Raw genomic sequence first — 13,815 nt, 5'->3', positions numbered from 1 at the left:
TAAACTTTAACAAAATGATAAGTGGACCTAAAAGGAAATAATAAAAACCACAAGCGTACCTCTTAATATCATTACAAAATGTTACGACATTAAATCGTTATACTTAAGTTTATTTCATACAATTACCAGATAGTGACTTTTATTTTGACAGTTCAGACTACGTAGCTATGCATTTATTTCAATGGTTGATACTTACTTTTATTTTGACAGCTGTGATTAGTTCGTAAACCTCTGCTGTGCGCATCCAGTTGTCCAGCAGCCTGCTGCCAAGTGCAGAAGCGGCACTTTCCGAACCATACACGACGGTGAAATTGCAGCCCGGTTCACTGACACTTCCACCATAGTTTGGACTTTCTGAACCAAACGTAAGTTAAAGACAACGATTTACTGTGTTAAATTCAAGATCAAACAGTAGAAAACAGTGTTTTGGTCACTTTCAGGATTATAATCTTTTGATGTTATGATGTAACTTTAAATTGCGAACATTTTCAAACTTCGGTTTGACTTAAAATACAGCGATAAAAACAAGAACCTAATCTATATTAATAAATGATGTATAACTTTGATAAGCAGTTGAAATTTAAAGTCCTTACAGCACAGCGTTTAGTCGAAACTTTACAAAGTTACGCAAAAGTCAAACTTAAAACGAAAGATCGTTTTTATATGTAAAATTAAATCTGAGGCAATGTGAGCTCTGTGATGGATATTAAAATACAGTCATTTAAATATAGCGTGTCGACTCTAATAGGAAGTAAAGATGCAACAATATGTTAGTGGGTGTGAATGTCTGTTTAAGGAAATGAGGATTAACCTTTAAACATAACATCTCCCTACAGTCACTTCGGTCAAGGGGATCTTCATAAGTGTCAGATAACCAGTTTTGCCTTATCCATGGCCGTAAACGTGTATTCGACATCAGTGACAAGTGACAATCTCAGCCGCCATGACATGCTCACATGGATAAACGAGTCCTTGCAGATGAGCCATGCCAAGATCGAGCAACTGTGCTCAGGTCAGTGACCAGCTGTCTTGCCCCTTCATTTTACACTCGAGCATCACTAGCTTGCATTTAAAAAAGGTTTGTGATGAGTAACATTGATATGACTGTCATTTGCATGCTACATTTGTCGATATCTAGGTCGGCAGTTATCACAATGAGAGGATAGATAAAGAAAGTACAGTACTCAAATAAATGATAACTGTTTTGACTATGCTGGTTTGCTTTTTAAGGCGCTGCTTACTGTCAATTCATGGACATGCTGTTCCCATCATGTATTCCATTGAAGAAAGTCAAATTCCAGGCCAAACTCGAGCACGAATCCATCCATAACTTTAAACTTCTTCAAGGTTCCTTCAAAAAGATGGGAGTTAGTAAAGTATGTAAAGCAATGTTTTCTGCTTTGCTACAATAACATTACATGTACAGTATATCAGTATGCTTCAAGCATGTTTCATCTCTGTGCAGATTATCCCTGTTGACAAGCTTGTGAAGGGCAAGTTTCAGGATAACTTTGAGTTTGTGCAGTGGTTTAAGAAATTCTTCGATGCAAACTATGATGGAAAAGAATATGATCCAGTGGCGGCTCGACAGGGACAAGAAATGGCAACCAATCAGAGTCCAGCAGGAGCACCAGTTAACAAGCCAAAGAAAGTCAGCTCAGGTGAGAACAGAGAACACACAAAAATAATGTAGTATACTTTAGTATTTACTATCATAAACTGTACCACCTTATCATAGTAAGGTATACAACAGTATTTATTACAATGCATCAATTCACTATAGTTAATTAAACAAAATACTATATTATAGATTAAACTACACTTTATTATAGTAAATACTAGTAAAGTATACCACAGCATGTGGAACATCAGCCTTATTTGTCTTGGTCATTTATCATGGCCATATTTTATCTATGTAATATAAAACCCATATTTAATAAAAAAGTAAATATGTTTATATACATAATATATATATATATACACACACACATATATATATATATATATATATATATTATGTCATTAACATATGAATCATTCTGGGTTTCATACTAGAAGTATATTGGTGTAATTGTCAAAGCTAGTTGCCCCATTGCTTAAACTAACAGGTGCATGACACTTGCAGCTGTTATGGATTATAACCCTGAAATATGTGGGTGTGACCCAGTGGGTCAACTGTTTTCACACGTAAGAGTGACTGGCGTCTCAGTTTGTGTGTGCATGGATTTTTTGTTTACTTCAGACACAGGCAGCACACCACCAATCAAACCAGTGGCCCCAGTTGGTAAGATGTTCAGAGCTGCCAGTTTGCTTAATTAAGTCTAAGATCACACTTCCTGTCCACCTCTCAACATTTTGTTTTGCCTCTGGGCCTTTTTTCTGGTATTTTACAGTAAAATAGGTGTTACGCCATAAAAATGTTGCACATTTAAGCACAACAGTCATCCATAGGCTTGGGTTTCTCACAACTTTTGGATTGGGAATCTGTCACATTGGTTGAATTCTTATCATGAATTCATTTTAAGGTTGGATTTGACATTTATCCTATAGGCAAGTATGTACATTGAGGGAAATAATTATTTGATCCCCTGCTGATTTTGTAAGTTTGCCTGCTTACAAAGAAATGAAGGGTTTATAATTTTTATGGTAAGTTTATTTTAACTGATAGAAACCGAATATCAACCAATGTGTATAAAGGTTATAAATTGATTTGCATTTCAGTCAGTGAAATAAATATTTGATCCCCTACCAATCGGGAAGAATTCTGGCTCCACAGATTGGTTATGTGCCTATATGGACCACAGATTAGTCCTGTCACTTTAAGAAAGTACTCCTAAGTCAGCTTGTTATGTATATAAAAGATGCCTGCTAACAGAATCTGTATCTTCCATTTCAACCTCTCCACCACCATGGTCCAGACCAAATAGGTTTCAAAGGATGTCAGGGACAAGACCTTGAATAGGCTACAGACAGAAGCTTGGTGAGAAGGAGACAAGTGTTTGTGTGATTATTTTTAAATAGAAGAAATACAAAATAACTATCACTTGCCCTTGGTCTGGAGCTCCCTGCAATATTTCCCCAATGGGGTAAAGATGATCATGAGAAAGGTTAAAGATCAGCCCAGAACTACACGGAAGAAGCTTGTTAATGATTTCAAGACAGTTGGGACCACAGTTAGCAAGCAAACCATTGGTAACACGCTATGCCACAATAGATTGAAATCCTGAAGCACCCGCAAGGTCCTCCTGCCCAAGAAGGCCCGCCTGGTTCGTCTGAAGTTTGACAATGATCATCAAAAGGATTCAGAAAAGGCTTTGGCGAAAGTGCTGGCACTGCTGTGAGACCAAAATTGACTCCTGTTTTTGGAGGGATAGAAATGCTGACTATGACCCCAAGAACACCATCCCTACAGAGAAGCACAGTGTTGGAAACATTCTGCTTTAGGGATTTTTCTCTGCTACGGGTACAGGATGACTTCACCGCATTGAGGGGGTGAGGGACGGGCCCATGTACCGTGAAATCTTGGACGAGAACCTCCTCCCCTTAACTAGATCACTGAAGATGGGTCGTGGATGTGCCTTTAACATGACAAAGAACCAAAACATATTGCCAAGACAACCAAAGAGTGGCTTAAGGAGAAACACATCAAGGCCCGGTTTCACAGACAATGCTTCGCTTAAGCCAGGCCTATGCCTTAGTTGGATTAGGATATTTGAGTCACTTTTATAAAAATACTTTAGAAAGAAACATTACCTGTGTGCATCTTTAGACAAAACAATGGCACTGACATATTTTACGATATGTCAGGGCAAGTTATTTTCAGTTGAGACAGCTCCAACATTCATTTAAGTCTGGGACTAGCCTTAAACCTTGTCTGTGAAACTGGGCCTAAATGTCCTAGCCAGTCTCTAGACCCTAGTCCTATAGAAAATCTGTGAAGGAGGCTAAAACTCCAATTTGCTGAGCCACAGCCAAGAAACCTTAAAGATTGACAGAGGAGTGGACTAAATGTATCCGGACACATGTGCAAACCTGGTGAGCAACTATCAGAAATGTCTGACCTCTGTGCTTGCCAACAAGGGTTTCTCCACAAAGTACAAAGTTATGTTTTGCTTGGGGATCAAATACTTATTTCACTGACTGAAATGCAAATCAATTTATAACCTTTATATAACATTTTTTCCCCTTATTTTTTGACATTCTGTCTCTATCAGTTAAAATAAACCTACCATAAAAATGATAGACCCTTCATTTCTTTGTAAGTAGGCAAACTTACAAAATCAGCAGGGGATCAAATAATTATTTCTCTCACTGCATTAGATGATGGATATCATTACGTTTATCTTTAGCTCCACAGCGTTCAGCCACAGCAACTAAGTCTGCAGCAAAGACTGCTCCAGCTGCAACGCGTGCGGCAGGAACAGGTGGGGGCGATGAAGACAAGGGAGCACTTACTCAGATGGTAAGACCTTACAAGAAAGAAAAACACACTATTAACTGTTGAATGGGTTCAAAATAAGCCTTGGAATAAATGCAATGGTTATGATTAGATTGTGCTTTTTAGTAAAAAAATATTCTGTTTGGTTTCTCATTCTGCCATTTGCTTCCAAGAGTTTTAACCATACTGTTTTAATATTCCCATGTGAGCAGATAAATGACTTAAAGGCCACTATCGCAGACATGGAGAAGGAACGAGATTTCTACTTTGGTAAACTCAGAAACATTGAGCTCATCTGCCAAGAGAAGGAGGGTGAGAGTGACCCAACGCTGCAAAAAATTGTGGATATTTTGTACGCAACAGATGTAAGTGTATTTCAAAATGTTTAAAGTGCATCTTAAGTAAACGTTTCTTTAACATGCTCAGTTCTGCGGTTTCCTCTTTCTGTCAACAGGAAGGTTTTGTTATGCCAGAGAATGAGTCTGGTGAACCGGAAGAGTTTTGACCAGTTATGGGGTGCCTGTTTTTTAAATTCCACCCTTGGACACTTACATGCACGTATTGGCTGATTTCTGCTGTTCTACTGCACTTGCCTTTGGTTCATTGTCTTGGACTTCAGACTTTTGAATGTCTTTTATTCAGGGATGTTCTATACCTTGAATTTCATTTTTATTGACCATCATAACATTATTTTTGTGAATGAAAAATAAAGTGCTTATCAAAGACTGTTTGTAAAAAGCAGTCCATTGAGCAGAAATTGATGTTTCTTGAATGCAGCTTGGCAATCACACACATCCACTAAAGGACTGTCTAGCCTACCCATGATTATGGTTCCCTTAAGGAATAGTTTGCCCAAAAATGGTCCCCACTGACTTGACCAGTCATTTTTATTCCTACTATGGAAATTCAATGGAGACCATTTTATGGGTGAACTATTCCTTTAAGACCACATCATTTCCATGAATGTACACAAAATTGTAAGTTCCTTGACACTCCCAGGTCTGTTCCTTCGTTATTTAAGGCATTTATTACAATGTACAAGTTCTTAAATCCTTGAAAAGAATCCTGCTGATTTGCAGTCAAAATCAGCACAAAAAATAATCCAGAGACTACCTATCACTACGAAGTAAGGGTAGTAAGAAACAGCCAGGATGAAACAAATCATTCAAAGTACCTGGTATGGTTTTGCTGTGTCTTTTAGTTTCTGAACAGCACATTTGATTGCTAGCTGAGCAGCAAGGGATGTTCACTTTCTCTAGTAACCTATGAGACTGTAAGCATGTGAACTTCCCTTTTTTGCATGTTTGTTTCACACAGACGTGAAGCAACAGGGAAGAAGTTGTCATAAACTGTCATATAAGGCTTTGTGTGTTAGCTGGGTTCAGATCAACAATAGCTTTCTATCTCATTTGTTTAATATAATCAATCATGTTATTTTGTATCCCACTTACTTAGGATTAAATGCACACATATTCACGCAGTATCACAAACAGTGTTTGTAACACTCTTTATTTTATATTGGCGTGCTAGTATTTACAGTCATGTGCATCATTCGTTAACGTTTTAGTGCGAAGCAGAACCATATGGACCAGTCTTATCTCTTAAAATTCGTCAACGCCAATCATTTCTCCCATGGTTTTAGCTGTCTAGGCATCTGGGAAACGGTGGGCTGTTCATGACATGGTTTGATGTCCGGCTCTTGAAGTCCTGGAACCTGCTCCCCTGCTTGAATCCTGCGGTACACCTCTGAGAAAGAGAGAGACTGGGATTGCACATCTGCTCCCGGTCCGTCAGACTGTTTCTCACGAACCACCTCCGTGTCATTCTGCTTCTCCATCGATTTACTGACGAGCACAGACACCTCTGTAGAAAACAATTTAAATAGTTTATATAATTTATTTTATTGTGATTGTGTGGACAACTTTGACGATTGGAGATGACTTACCTGCTATTTAACTAAGTTTCGAAGCTTTAATAAGTTGACTTCAGGCTTTTAAAAACAACAAAGATACGCACTTAAAACGTAGCTTTACCGCCTTTTTTCACAGTTTCACACATTGCTATTTGTTCAACGTAAATGTTAATTCACATCATTTGTTTACAAAGTCCACGCGCTTCTTTCATAAACTGCCGGATACGCCCCTCCAATGATTACCCCGTCATGTTTTTTTTTTTTTAGAATAAAAGGCCCTCAATCTTATGGTTCTATATCGAATTGTGAAAATACGTTTAGTATAAAAATAATTGTTGTAATTAATTGTAATAAAAAAACAAGCACAGATGTATTAGATGTGTAATGTAATATATATTATAAAATATATTTTTATACCATATTTTAATCAGTTACTGAAAAATTGTGTTTGTTTGAGTGTTTTATTAAGCACTGTATTGACATTTGTATAACTTTTCCATTTTTGTTTTTCCATAAATAAAATATTCATGTCTACATTGAGGTTGTGAGAGGTTGTCTAGACATGCTGGACGGTGGACTTGGCCCTCTACCTGCCTGTTTAAGTCAATGATTAATATGTAATCTTGGGAAGACATCCATTAGACAATAGGAAGCCACTTTGATATAGATTTTTGTTGTAACTTTTTAACATCTTTTGGCTATTTTCCTCCGTCTGCTACTTTAATGGCATCCTGGTTTTGCTCATAATATTACAGGCAGGTATTCAAGCCTGTTTTAGTCATTTTGTTCCATCAGCACCTGAGGGTTCCTTATCAAACGCTTGAGTTTAGTGGGACTTCTCTGAACAATAAACAGAATGGCGCGCAACTGTACTTTCATGGGGGGTGGGATCCCACTGTCATCGGAGTTCTTTAAAGGTAACAACAATGAGAAGTCTAGATACATGAAACCAGATTATGTCTATTAGAGTGCTACTTATGTAATCTGACTTTGGTAAAATGTTTGGGTACTTATATAGTTTTGTCTACTGTAGTGATCAAAAATGATCTTTGGCTGTTCCTCCTTCCTGCTGTGTTTGCTGTGTTGCTGCTTGCTCTTTTCTTGGAGGAGATCGGCTTCTTTGTGCGTCACGTTTCTTCTCCACAGCGCAGACGTCTCAGCCTGTGGATCCTGGGAATATACCCAGTAAAGAAATACCCACCACACGCCAATGAACTTTTTTAATTCATATTTTTATTTTGCCTTTGGTAACATTCTGTTCTTTGACAGGTCTTTGGGATGACATCTATCGTTTCGTTGTACGTTCCACGCTCCTCATCTCTATGCAATTTCATTGCTTCTCTGTGAGTGACTTCTGACCTCCACTATTATAAAAGAATTACACAATATTGATCCTAAATGACAACAATCATATCTATTTAGATTGTGTTCGGTTTCTTTTCAGATATCACTCCATTACGTTGTTGAAGTTCATGGGTCTAATCCAGGACTTCTTCGGAGGCAAGGCCCGCATGCTGGCGGTACTAGCAGGGGAGCACGTGTCTCCAAACCCCTTTCCCTGTTGCTGCTGCTGCTGCCTTCCACTCTTCAATATCAACAGGTACTTCACAATACTACACAATTTAAATACGATTTACAGGTGTTCTAAAGTTACTTCTACTCATAGATAATAGATGTGGAAATAACCAAATAGTTTTTATTATAATTGGGAAGTCTTATTCTTTCTGATATGTAACATTATAACATTGTTTTTTTTTTCAGGACCAGTGTGCGCTGGATGATGACTGCGGTACTTCAGCTGTCCGTGGTCAGAACACTCCTGTTTTTCCTTACTCTTGTTCTCTGGACAGATGAACAGTATGATTATGGGGATGTGAGTTTTTGCTAAATGCCTAAAATGTAAATGTTCTGTGTTCATTTCTGACGAGTAGGTACAAGGAAATTTAAGTAACAAAAGTTGTCTTAAACAATGAGATCCAATGCAAAAATGGGATACTGACCAATAGATTTTTTTCTTAACCATATTATATGAAACTGTGAGTCTGACAAAATTTGTTTTTCATAGGTGGATTCAGTCAACCCCAACATATATATCAATGCCATCATTGCTGTTTCTACATTTCTATCTTTCTATGGCTACCTGCTGTTTTACGAAGCCACCAAAAGGGCGTTGCCTGGATACAGCATTCGAGCCAAATTTATTTGCATCATTGTTATCCTGGTCCTCTGTGGATTACAGAGTGGAATTTTGGAGACTATGGGTGCACTAAACATTATTCCCTGCTCACCTCCATTCTCTGACCTCTTTCGCTCTCAGTGTAAGAAGTACAAACATATTTCTTCGATCCTGCACATTGAAGCTTTACTTTAAAATAACAATAATTTCTCTCTCTCTTTTTTAAAGTAATTTACCACTATTCCGTTATCGTGGAGATGTTCTGCATCAGCCTCTTTGCACATCACTCATTCCGGAAAGTTGAACCGTGTCATGAGGAGAGTGATGAAATAGAAGATGATGTCATTAGAGTTCTCAGTGAGAAAGCGATTCAGACAGAAGAACAGCTATCATGTGCTGTGCAGCTGTCCTGTCAGGAGGATGAGACGTGCCATTCTAACATTGGGTACAACAGTGACAGTGAAGACAGTCTCTGTAAAATTGAGCATGCCCCACTCGACTACTTCCCATTTTCCTTCCCCTTACAACACACACCACAAACTGAAGCCAATACTGATAAAGTACATACTAAACCACCTGAAGACTCCACAAGAATGGAGTTGCCAACCATAACTGTGAGGGCTGAGATTAACCATCTCGACAATGTTGATGTTACTGTTGTATAGCAGAATAGATGTATGCTATTTAATACTCTTTTAGTCAATTGATAATATTATAGCATTTTATATGCATGTGACTCACCTGAAGCCCAAGATATTAAACACATTTTAAGTGTTGCTTTAATGCTACGTTTGAACACGGTCACACCAACACCATATACAAACAACATGTAGGCTACTGTAATCCTCAGTGTAACATTTATTTTTTTATATTTTTTATTAGTAGTAAATTAATAAAGAACAATAATTTATTACTGTTTTTTAACATAATGCCGTAATACTTCCAATATACTGTATACTCAGTGGTTAAACTGTGGATGCTACACACAATGCATACAATTTGCCAGGACACTCTTGAAAAGGAGATTTTTAATCTCAATGAGTCTCTTCCTGGTTAAATAAAGGTAAATATAAAAAATATAAAAATAATACATAAAAACTTTTTGCATTGGAAAACGAATCTTGCTGTTATTTTCCTGTGTGGATTTTTTTTAATTATGTTAAATATTACCATTCGTTTGTTATGTATAGGATATTTTCCTAATAAAATAAACAATTGCATAAAAAAATTGAAAAAAAAAACTTTCCGAACTTGCATTCTGAAAATACCAGTTGCTGATCTTATCAAGATAACTCACGTTCCAAATGTGAGTGACAAGCGGTCAGCGAGATCGACCAATCAGCGCTTAATACCCGTGTCCCAGCTACACCTCGACCAATCAGCAACGCATATGCCGTAGCGCGCTTTTCCGGTGTCAGCGGTGAGGAGAACATGGCGCCTTATTTAAAAGGTAGATATTCACGTTTCACGTATACATTTCGTGAAATAGTGGACTGATTATGATTAATTAAAGTATTAATATGGAAAGTTTTATATAAACGAAGGATAGGACTCGTGAACTGCTGAGAAGTCTATATAACACATTATACGTATCAATTAGGTGCGCTGTATGTGATATTACAGCTTTTATTTTATTTACCTTGTGAAAGCGTGTAGTTTTCGTAAGAAATACAAAATTGAAGCCCCTTACGTATAATTTCAGATTGCAGGGTCTCCTGTAAACTTTCATGGGAAGACCTTTAATATCTGTGCCGCAGAGAGAGGCTACTATGCAATGAACTGGGCGTGACAAAAGACAACTTCAATGACTATGAGGTGGAGTATTTGTGTAACTACAAAAAATGTAAGGTGAGTTATTGCTTCAGTTATGCATTACCTGTACAACTCTGCAACATGTGACATCATTTGTGGCACATGCTGCTTTTGTGGCATCCTAATTTCATATGCACACTGTACCCAATTTAATTTCTATTTAGTCTCAAGAGTTCTTTCTGGTGAAGTGGAATGGCTTCTCAGAGTCAGAGAACACATGGGAACGTCGAAAAAACCTTAGATGCCCCGAACTCTTGCGCCGGTTCCGACAGGACATGAGGGCAGCGCTGCTTCAGGCCAACAAGCCCCTTGACTCCATGTCCTTGAGTCCCTCCATTGCCTCTTTTCTTGCCAAGAAGGCCAAGCAACGCATAAAGCTTAAAAAATGGGAGGAGATCATGAACCAGACCTGCAAGCACAAGGGCCGCATATTTGTCTGTAATGATGTCGACCTGGATGGACCTCCTAAGAACTTCACCTACATTAATGAGAATAAGTTTGGCAAAGGGGTGAAGGTAAACACGGTCACAGTGGGCTGTAAATGTTACGATTGTATCTCTCAGCCTGTGAAGGGTTGCTGTCCCGGATTGTTGAGTCATCGCAGGGCATATAATAACAGCAGACAGGTGAAAGTGAAGCCCGGTGTGCCGATCTACGAGTGTAACTCCAATTGCAGATGTGGGCCAGACTGTGGCAACAGGGTTGTGCAGAGAGGTATGCAATATGATATGTGCATCTTCAAAACGGCCAATGGGAGAGGCTGGGGTGTGCGGACGCAGCAGAGGATATTCAAAAATGCCTTTGTTATGGAGTATCTTGGAGAGGTAAGCAAGTTAAAGGCCCACATGCAATAAAAAAATTGGACATTTTAAAATGCGACTCAAATTATGTCCCTCCCTATCATCTGTTACAGTGAAAATTGTGTAAATGTAGTCAACATAATTTTCTATATCATATATATTGTTTATATATATATTGTTTATATATTGAGTTATTGAAAATGTTTTCTCTATATGCTGATCACTGACATGCTGTCAGCTGTTTTGCATCAGGTCATCACTACAGAGGAGGCAGAGAGAAGGGGAGTGGTGTATGATAAACAGGGTATCACTTACCTGTTTGATCTAGACTATGTGGATGATGTCTACACCATCGATGCGGCTCATTATGGAAACATCTCTCATTTTGTCAACCACAGTGTGAGCACTGGAATTCTTGTCCTCGGTCTTGTATACCGTTAAGAAATTTAGAACCAAAGTAGAGATTGATGTAGGGAATTGATGTTTACAGCACAAGAAGCAAGTATATTTTTGGTAAACCCATTAATTTCACATTACTGCTTTATAAGATAAATCATTTTTAATGTAAAAACATTGAGACTGAATTATTACATCAGCACATTCTGGATGTGCCAAATAGAGTTTCAAAATGATGGCTACTAGTCATGTTAATTCGCAAAACTGTATGTTTTATTTGTACAACTTTATTTATAGCTATGTGCATGCAACAAAGGTAGGTCATGAATACATTTTTACCTGTGGTGTTTTTTTTCTCAGTGTGATCCAAACTTGCAGGTGTATAATGTATTCATTGACACCGTGGATGAGCGACTGCCCAGAATCGCATTCTTTGCAAAACGAGGTATCAAAGCAGGAGAGGAGCTCACCTTTGACTACAAGATGACAAGTATGAACAAAGTCTTCCCTTTATTATGTTATTAGGAAGTGGACACTTTTCAAAACAGAAAATTCAGCTACCTAACAGCATGAAGTAACATTGTTAGCGCATGTTTTATTTATCTTAAGTACTTGTCTTTCATATTTGCAGTTGATCCAATAGATGCAGAGTGTTCAAAAATGGATATTGACTTGAGCCGGGCAGGATTTGAAGAATCACCCATTAAAAGGATCCATATGGAGTGCAAGTGTGGAGTGAAGAATTGTCGAAAATATTTGTTTTAATTTAGTGCAGTAAATGGCACTCGCATAGACTTTTCAAAATTTCTCAAAATTTATTTTTGTATATTTTTATTCATGTTAATATATATTACTTTTATTCAATATGCCTTAAGTAGTTTAACTTTGTTCAAATAAATTAGTGTTTCTATTTTAGGACATACCTTTGCCCGTAACTTTTTTCTTGGTTTCAGCATATTTTAGAATGGCTTTCTTATTTCTTTTATATGTAGATTTTTAAAAATTGATTAAGGATATTAAAAGTGTTCATACTTGGGTTTTGATTCTTACTGCAAGAATATGGTATAAATGTGTTTGTATTTGCCAGCAGATGGTGCTGTTGTGTTCATATTTTCAAATCTGTAGTCAATATCATTTAAGATTCAGTAGCACCTTTCATTCAGTGTGATGCAAAGTGTTTTCACAGTGGTATACAGGAAGTAGAGAAGTTGACAGCAAGAATAGTAAATAAACACAGGAAGGTGCTTGTCAAGCACTAAAACTCACATCTTTGTTGTAAGCACAAGCAGTTATGTTTATTTCAAGAGCTGCTCTCTCTGGATACTGTACAGTAAATATGTGGGAAGGCTGTGGTAAAACCTTTCAGAGAGAATCAATAAGGCCTTGCTGTATGTTTGACCTGAATCCCAAGCTAGGGACAGTCAGCCTGGTCAGCACCTTCTTCCATTAACCTGCACTTCATAGTTACCTGACATCTTTGTAATTTCGCTTATTTATAAATATCTATTGTTCGAAACGCATTAATAAACGAATATAATTTACAGTATATGTTGTCCTGTACCATCTCTGTGGGTGAGTGTCTTTATTGAATTTGGTGGATTTGCTATGGATCAAACTAAAATAAGTGCAGACTGGGTAACATACAGCAGTTGAGCTCGCACATATGGTCTGATCATCTATCCATAGCTAATCTCCCACAGAGTGGACTAATGTTCATCCACCACACAGATGATCACTTCACTGTTGATATCCCATGGAGTTATCTGTAAATTCAGACTACAAACATTGACGTTGACAATGAGACATTCAGGCAGCCTGGTTCAATGTTTACAAAGTTGATGTTCTTGTACCCAACTTTTGTTTTAGCACAAGGACACAGGACATGTCTGAGTCAGAATCTTAGATGGTAAACAAGCTGTTGTTGTTTTTCATGGTTAATCGCATGTGAAGTTGAAATCATCATAACTAGAAAAATGCCTTAGGTTAGCATTCTCCTAGTTTAATACCTTTTTGATTTCATGACAGCATGCAGTCAAGCTGGCACAGACTCCACAAGGTTTTGCAAAACCTGATGATCCATGTTATCTGGTATCTCAGCATGATTTGACAATGTTCCAAAGAGCATCTTGTGTGCTTCAATGGAAGCCAAAACATCAATGTCACACGTTTTGTAGTGCAAAATCTCAGATTTCATGTATTTGCCATATTGTTTTTCATTCTTTTTTAAATCTCAGAATGTTTACTTTAAGGTTAAAATAAGATTTTGAATTAGATTTGTTTT

The 13,815-nt window shown here is 37.6% G+C and overlaps 3 protein-coding genes across 3 annotated transcripts; all 3 read left to right on the top strand.

The window, feature by feature from the left end:
- Positions 1 to 231: 231 nt before the first annotated feature.
- Positions 232 to 5,188, top strand: mapre1a (microtubule-associated protein, RP/EB family, member 1a). Its single transcript, XM_057357579.1, has 7 exons — positions 232 to 365; positions 837 to 1,012; positions 1,231 to 1,376; positions 1,466 to 1,661; positions 4,350 to 4,462; positions 4,651 to 4,803; positions 4,893 to 5,188. Exons 2-7 carry the CDS (start codon positions 892 to 894, stop codon positions 4,941 to 4,943), a joined length of 780 nt encoding a protein of 259 aa, XP_057213562.1. The 5' UTR covers positions 232 to 365; positions 837 to 891; the 3' UTR covers positions 4,944 to 5,188.
- A 2,018-nt stretch (positions 5,189 to 7,206) lies between these two features.
- si:dkey-16n15.6 (organic solute transporter subunit alpha) lies at positions 7,207 to 9,191 on the top strand. The gene is made up of 7 exons (XM_057357116.1): positions 7,207 to 7,267; positions 7,384 to 7,535; positions 7,620 to 7,693; positions 7,795 to 7,950; positions 8,112 to 8,223; positions 8,416 to 8,668; positions 8,755 to 9,191. Exons 1-7 carry the CDS (start codon positions 7,207 to 7,209, stop codon positions 9,189 to 9,191), a joined length of 1,245 nt encoding a protein of 414 aa, XP_057213099.1.
- A 750-nt stretch (positions 9,192 to 9,941) lies between these two features.
- Positions 9,942 to 12,398, top strand: suv39h1a (SUV39H1 histone lysine methyltransferase a). Its single transcript, XM_057357244.1, has 6 exons — positions 9,942 to 9,976; positions 10,229 to 10,374; positions 10,503 to 11,162; positions 11,391 to 11,537; positions 11,895 to 12,024; positions 12,166 to 12,398. Exons 3-6 carry the CDS (start codon positions 10,614 to 10,616, stop codon positions 12,297 to 12,299), a joined length of 960 nt encoding a protein of 319 aa, XP_057213227.1. The 5' UTR covers positions 9,942 to 9,976; positions 10,229 to 10,374; positions 10,503 to 10,613; the 3' UTR covers positions 12,300 to 12,398.
- Positions 12,399 to 13,815: the final 1,417 nt, after the last annotated feature.

This window comes from Triplophysa rosa, linkage group LG17, assembly GCF_024868665.1.
Source record: "Triplophysa rosa linkage group LG17, Trosa_1v2, whole genome shotgun sequence".
NCBI lineage: Eukaryota > Metazoa > Chordata > Actinopteri > Cypriniformes > Nemacheilidae > Triplophysa > Triplophysa rosa.
The sequence above is the reverse complement of the archived record's forward strand: the minus strand, read 5'-3'. Positions and strand labels throughout refer to the sequence as shown.